The sequence below is a fragment of the Gastrolobium bilobum genome, unplaced genomic scaffold (assembly GCF_033153095.1).
Source record: "Gastrolobium bilobum isolate Gb01-03AN ecotype WA unplaced genomic scaffold, APGP_CSIRO_Gbil_v1 utg44160, whole genome shotgun sequence".
Classification (NCBI taxonomy): domain Eukaryota; kingdom Viridiplantae; phylum Streptophyta; class Magnoliopsida; order Fabales; family Fabaceae; genus Gastrolobium; species Gastrolobium bilobum.
In genome coordinates, this window is record NW_026898645.1 from 39,808 (window position 1) to 46,930 (window position 7,123).

Here is a 7,123-nt window from a genome sequence, read left to right on the forward strand (position 1 = left end):
AATGAATAAATGGAAGGTTAGAAAGAGGCAGGAAAAAATGCAAATTCCTGAGAATCAGATTATCTTGTTCATATTTGACTTTTGTATGGATATCTTTTGTCAGCAAAACAATAGAATAGGAAATGAAACTCAGCAACACATATCATGAAGCAATTTTAGGTTTGACAAAATCCCAAAAGAAAAAAAGTAACATGAACTAAAGGGCACCCTCTTGACATTTCTGGTTCTACATCTTACAAATGGATGTATATATAATAAGTTCATGACATAAAGCACGTTAGAAGACATCTCAGCAGCAGATATCTTAGTAAGTTTTTCCTTGAAACCAGAATAAACGTTTCTCTTGTCAAGAGCTTGAACTCCGAGCACCATCACTTGAAAAGCTCCAGCCATATTCCCATATAGCTGTGATCTAGAGTGATAATATAAGGCTCGTATTTAAAGCCTTTACCAAGAAGAAAGGTATCTTCAAGATAATATCTTAAAGTCAACAAAGTCTGCCAGCATCTCAGAAATATTACATCTGCAACTCTTCTGCAAAAGCCATCTCAAGCCACCTAAAACTAGCACCAACTGAAATAGTTTGCTGCCTCACCACTTGCAAGCAATTTGCAGGGGCGGGCACTTCCAAAGCTGATCATCCCCTCCACTATAAATACAAATGTTTTAACCAATCTTCAACTCATAATTTCCATTTTCCTCGTTGTTGAGGGTTTACATAAAATAGTTATAATAGATATAGCTTTCTTTCGAAACAGAATCACATTGGGTATTTAATCTATGGGGTTTGCATCTATCATGTCAGATGACACAAAAAAAATTTCCTACACACATAACATTTTGTGGAGCCCGCACTTTTTGGAGCAAAAAAAAAAAACTAAAGCACGCAAAACGAATCTCTATAATATTACACAATCATTTTTTCTACAACATAACTCTTATAAAACCCTTAATCTATTACAGGTGCGTGAATGTACTATATATAGAATTGAATGTAGGTGAATGTAAGTGAATTCTATTTAGTTATAAATTGAGAAACTTGACTGACAGTGGTTCTCATTTCTCAATTCTATTATAGAGTGGCAACTATATACTATATAGAATCCAAAATTAATTAAACTAAACAAGCAGTAAAAAAAAGTACTTTTTTTAAAAAAAAATGGGATATATTAGAAGAAATGAACCTCTAAATGAATTGCAGTCACGATCCTCAACAACATAAAACATGATCCTCATCAGTTCATTCAGCGGTACATCATTAACAAAAATGCCTAACACATAAACAAAAATGAATCTTCGCAAGGGCTCACTTATTTCCACCTTTTACTTCGATGTTTGGTTTGTCCACCATATCAGCCATCAAGTAACAAAGCTTGGCTTCAGCAGTTAACAACTAACCACCCTTCAATTAATCTCAGCTCCTCATGAAACTGTTGATGTAACACCAATGAAGAAAAATTCACATCAAGAACCAAACCAAGACATTTTACAACATCTTCAAGTTTAGGAACCCAATTGCAAGCCTTCAAACCCAAAACTGATTTGGCTTTTTGACACGGAACTGCTTGAGGAAACCTCTCATATTACTTCAACCACTTTGATAAATAGCGAATCAAATTTATCAATTTTTTGGCGCTCAACTTACTGAATGAAGAGGATAACATCACATCATTGATGTTTGACGGAGCAGTCAGATAATGCAAACAAAGCTCAGATGCAGAGAAACCATCATATGCTATCATAAGCAAAATGGAAGCCTCCTTAGCCAGAAGCAAATTCTTCCACTTGAGGTTGCTATCACTTACTTTCTCAATGGCTAACAGTGCTTGGTTCTCCCACTTCTTCTTTACAGTTACCATACTGCTATAAGCATCCTTGGATGGAGAAAGAGAATGCCTCAAAATGCTGAGTATTTCAGAAGAACCAAGATCAAAAGCATGCTTAATACATAAACAGAGCAAATCAGACCTCTTCTTTTCCAATAATCTGGTAACCAGGTTTGAATAATAAGAACGCTCAATAATACCATTAACAATCAAAGCCTCAACTACTTCCCAAATCTCCAAAGAAACACACCCATCCAAAACCAGGCCAGTTATCTTTACCCATGAAAGACCCTAGTTTGTCAATCAAGAACCTGCTATAACCACTACTAAATGAATGAATCCCAATCAAAACCCCTACTTTGTCCCCGATGTTTTCTAGATATGTATTCAAATCACCAATAAACTCACCCTTTACCAAATCATTAATGTTGTAGAGCTTCAACTTTAGCAGTGTAAAGAACTTTCTGCTAATGTCAATGATTTCAGCATCAGTTTGTGAAATTGTCCATCCAAAAAGGGGCTTTATGAGAGATGAGAAAGATTCCTCTTTAGGTTCGAACCTCAAATTAGGTATGATATTATCTGAACTCATAACAATAGGATAGTCTGAAGGTAAATCAAGTGATTTTGAATTGATTGTAACATCCCTGATGACTACCACTAAAGACATGATTGAAATTTGGAGAAAGGTGTCTGCAACGCAACCATAATAATAAAACTCAAATTAACAAAAACACTCATGTGAAGGAGAGTATAACAGAAAAATTATAAGTTTTACTTATCTACGAATCGAGTTTATTATATACCTCAAATAATAACAGTGACTCATTGAACTAATATCAAGTGACAAAAGCTCATAAAAAAAGAAACCAATTTTAGAAAATACTCATAGAACACAACATTAAGAAAATCATCAGGTGTACCTGGAGTGGAAGCCATGTGATGGTGTCGCCGGCGACTACGGTTCCAAAACTTCTGATCTTATCGATTGGGCAAGCAGGGATGCAGCATATGGCAACCCACCTAATTAACCCAGAAAATGAAATCAAAATTATTGTTTCAAAACCGCAATACTTTGTAAATTGTACGTGATGGAAAAATTCGACATAACAAAACAGAGTTCCAGAACGTAAAAAAGCAACTATCAGAAATATACAAGGTACTGAAAAATACTTAAAATTTTATATTTTAAAAGAACCTAAGAACAAGTAATTTAAGGCAAAGCATTAGCCAAATAGAAGATGTTCTCAAATACCAATTGTGAGTAGTGGCGGACACATGATTTTTTCTTGTGGGGGGTGAAAAATCAAATATTTGTTCATCTCTCCGACCACAATCTGAGTTGTACACCATCACTAAAACAATCGCTTAAATTTAAAATGTAAGGAGAGTAAATCAATGCTACTTCTAAGCTAGGTATTCCAAGGCTCAAGCTCTGCTGCGCATTCTAGTAATCATTCTGACGCAAGCTATCTTGTCTTCTGCTTCACGTAATGACCTCTCAATCTTCTTTTTCCAGTATCGACGCCAAGCTGCTTGTATGAAACATGCAGCCCATGTCTCCCATTGGGAGGAATAGAACCTGAATAAACAAATTGCTGAATGATGTTAAGAAACTTTTTTTTTTCTTCTAATTTTAAGAGACAATTGATTTTAAGATCGTTACCATAACCCCACATGTCCACATGTATTTGTTATACGCTCTAGTGCTTTTATGAACAATGACTACTACTCTAAGATTGGTCCTCATATAGTTTTTATAACGCTTTTATTTGCTAATATAAGTTTATAATTAAAATGAGTTTGATGGGACTATATAAGCAAGTTACTCTCAGAATAAGAACGTAAACAAAATTTATGGTTTTGAATTAAATCTGCACCTTGTTTCCACAAAATGTAATCATGCATCATCAAAGATAAAAAAGAAGAAGAAGAAACTAGCATTGATATCAAGCCTTACCTGAAAGTGTGGTGGAGCTGTTTGCTGTGAAGACGTCGAAATTGGGAAGCAACAAACTTCAAGTCATCAGCCATGAGAGCAAAGGCTTCAACTTCTGATATAGTTTCTACTGTTCTAGTTGAAGTGGGTACATTTGAGGAGGAGTTGGGATCCAAAGCCCATGTTAGAAGCTCCTCTTCGCAGAAGTCACCAGCCTTGAGAATTAAGGAGTTGAAGAAACGAGTTCTTCCACCATTTGTTGTCATAGTAGCAACTGCATGATAACTATGAACATAGATAAGTGTATCTGATTAAGTAATAAAATCAGCTTACATGACTTGCTAGAATATATAGAGAAAGATTAGAAGCATCTCCAACCCATGCTGTCTCAGGCAATATGCTAGAAGTTCTAGTTATTTCTTTGAATAGTGGATAGATCCGCACAAGTCTTGGTACATACTGGATTAATACCACATTCTTCAACAAATCCTTTGCAATGAATGGCAGTGAGGTTTACAGACTTGGAACTATAGCTAAATCAACTACCTGAAGAGTTAAAAACAACACCAAACTATGTCTTTCACATCAAACTGAACCTGAAAATCAATTGACTCCCATATGTATATCCATTAACACTAGCCATTTGACTGCTAATGATGTATAGAAGTTTTTTTTGAAACAAAAAGTTAAGAATGATTTTAGGGGGGGCGGGGCCCACCCGAGCCCCCCTTGGGTCCACCCCTGATTGTGAGAAATCGCTAGAACGTTCATCTACCAAATACACATAACACATATGATTTCTTTTATGATCTATCATTTGAGAAAAAAAATTCATCCGGTCCAAAATCACAAGCCATGGTGTGCTACAATAGTAATGTTCAGAGAAAACATAGAAAAAGAGCGATAGATGATGAATGGTGTACTCAATCACACCACGATCTCCTGAATATATATTAATCCAATAATATTAAATACATGGATCCTTAGCCGAAAGTTACATGCCTGCACAATGTCACTTTAATCAGCTGCTTGTAACTATTTAATAAACATGGTTTAAGAATTTTAACAACCTATAAATCATTCGAAGGTGAAGGTCCTATTGCCCCTGGCCCAGGTGAAGGTCCTATTGCCTCTGGCCCTGTGCTATAAGGAAAAACTCATTTCTACAAATCTTTGAGCCTCATCTAGTTTACCATAGCGGGTAAGAAGTCGAATCATTATAGTGCAGTGTTCCTTGGATGCTTTAATTTTATATCTTGACATTAAATTGAAGATCCTAAAAGCATCTTCAACAAAACCAGCTCTATCACAAATAGATAAAACAGCTTCAAAAGTGAACTGGTTTGGAGAAAAATCACTTGATATCATCTGATCAAAAAGCTCAATTGCTCCTTGATACCATTCTTTATATCCATAGGCCCTTATAAGAGCAGTCCATGTCATTGAACCTTTAACAGGCACCACATTAAATGCCAACTTAGCCTTATCAACAACTCCACAAGTCCCATACATATCAATAAGTTCAGCAGCAACATAATGAACTGAAGCAAAATCCCTTTTCAAAACCTGCCCATGAACCTCCTTCCCAAGCTTTACAAGTTTCAGTTCGCCACAAACACGCAGCATCCTTGCCATGGTAACTGTGTCTGGCCTATGCTCTGTCAACTGCATTAACCTCATGACACCAAGTGCTTCACCCATAAGTTCATTTTCCACATACGAATCAACCATGGCTGTCCACAAAATCACATTCCTTTTCCTTTGTTCCATACCATCAAATAATCTAACTGAATACTCAATCACCCCACACTTGGAGTACAACACCATCAACGAAGAAACTATAGACACATGAGGCAGAAACCAATGTCTCAAGGCATAAGCATGAATCTCCTTCCCTTGTTTCAGAGCCCTCAACCGCGCACAAACCGGAAGAACACTCGCAACCGTTACAACACCAGGCCGGAACCTTTTCAACCGAATCTTCGACCTCATCGCAATCTCAAGTCTCCCACCAGAAATCACACCAGTCCAACAACCCCCATTTCTCAACATCAAACTATACAAAACTCGGCTTCCAGAGCCAATGTCCCCACACTTGCAATACATATCAAACAATGCAGACTGAATCAACAAGTTCTCATAGCATGAATTCGTCTTCACCACAACAGCATGTGCCTCCTTGCCTAGCCTCCTAGCACGAACTTCCCCAATGGCATGAAGAATAACTGTCATAACTTCCGTAACAGTCGTAACTGTCATTAAATCCGAATTCGGGTTTATTCCTTCTTCTATCATCAACCTTACGTACTCCAATGCTTCACTTGGCAACCCATTACGAGCCAAACCATTAATCATAGCACCCCACACACTAACATCTCTGTCAAGACTCTCCTCGAACACATGGCGCGCAAGCTCAAACTTGCCACGATTCAAATACAATTCAATCAAACGCGTCGTTTTAGTTTTGTTGTAAATGGGACTTAGGCTTCTCGTGTGGAGCGGTAAAAGTGGTGAGGGAGATGATGCATCTTTTTGCTGTGTGGATAGTGAGAGAGATTTGAAGTTGAAGAGTTGAACAGCGTTGCGGTTGTGGGGGTGAAGAAGAGAAAGAGATGCAGTGACTGAAACAGACGCTTCGGATTTGAGGGTTTGATGGATATCGAATTGCTGCACCACCATATTCAAGTGACGCACGCAGAACAACATTGCTGTTTTGGTGTTTGATGATATGCCACTGTGTGGTTTTGTTCACGCCAAGATTAAAGTGACCTGAATCGTGTGCTTTCAAGAGAAAAAGTGGATTGTAAATATTTCTTATCAAGCATTTAAGATAATTTGGCAACCAATGAACAAATTCATTGAGTTCACCTCCTAAGTTTCATTTTCACATATTTGCCTATTGATTTGAAGCGTGTAAGGTAACTCTCAAATTATTCTTTTGTGATTTTGTTTTAAATATTGTTAAAGGGAAAATATTATACTTACAACCTATTTTCGTTTATAATATTTTATAATTATATTTTGGGGAAGGATATTGTAACAACCAAGTTGTGTTACTATCATGTTACTACTAATCAATCTTATTGTTAGATCGTTTATGTTGATCCAATGGTTATATTTATTTTCATCTTTGTGTGGTCATGTTTTCCCAAATTTAATACTTTATATTTATTTCCACATTTGTATGGTTATGATTTTTCATATTTAATGCTTTCACTTTAAATTTGAGAAATCATGACCATACAAAGATGAAAATGAATATAACCGTTAGATCAGCATAAACGATCTAACGGTGAGATTGATTGGTAGTAACATGGTAGTAACACAACTTGGTTGTTACAATATCCTTCCCCTTATA

At 36.5% G+C, this 7,123-nt stretch overlaps 2 protein-coding genes and 1 pseudogene across 2 annotated transcripts; all 3 read right to left on the reverse strand.

Moving 5' to 3' along the window:
* Positions 1-1,167: 1,167 nt before the first annotated feature.
* LOC133318017 (uncharacterized) lies at positions 1,168-3,247 on the reverse strand (annotated as a pseudogene).
* Positions 3,248-3,254: 7 nt separating this feature from the next.
* LOC133318020 (cyclic nucleotide-gated ion channel 1-like) lies at positions 3,255-4,031 on the reverse strand. The gene is made up of 2 exons (XM_061519949.1): positions 3,787-4,031; positions 3,255-3,408 (listed from the first exon to the last, which is right to left on the reverse strand). The coding sequence occupies exons 1-2, from the start codon at positions 4,029-4,031 to the stop codon at positions 3,255-3,257; spliced, it is 399 nt and encodes a 132-aa protein (XP_061375933.1).
* On the reverse strand, positions 3,998-6,471 carry LOC133318021 (pentatricopeptide repeat-containing protein At1g71460, chloroplastic-like). The gene is made up of 2 exons (XM_061519950.1): positions 4,836-6,471; positions 3,998-4,039 (listed from the first exon to the last, which is right to left on the reverse strand). Exon 1 carries the CDS (start codon positions 6,469-6,471, stop codon positions 4,909-4,911), a length of 1,563 nt encoding a protein of 520 aa, XP_061375934.1. The 3' UTR covers positions 3,998-4,039; positions 4,836-4,908.
* Positions 6,472-7,123: the final 652 nt, after the last annotated feature.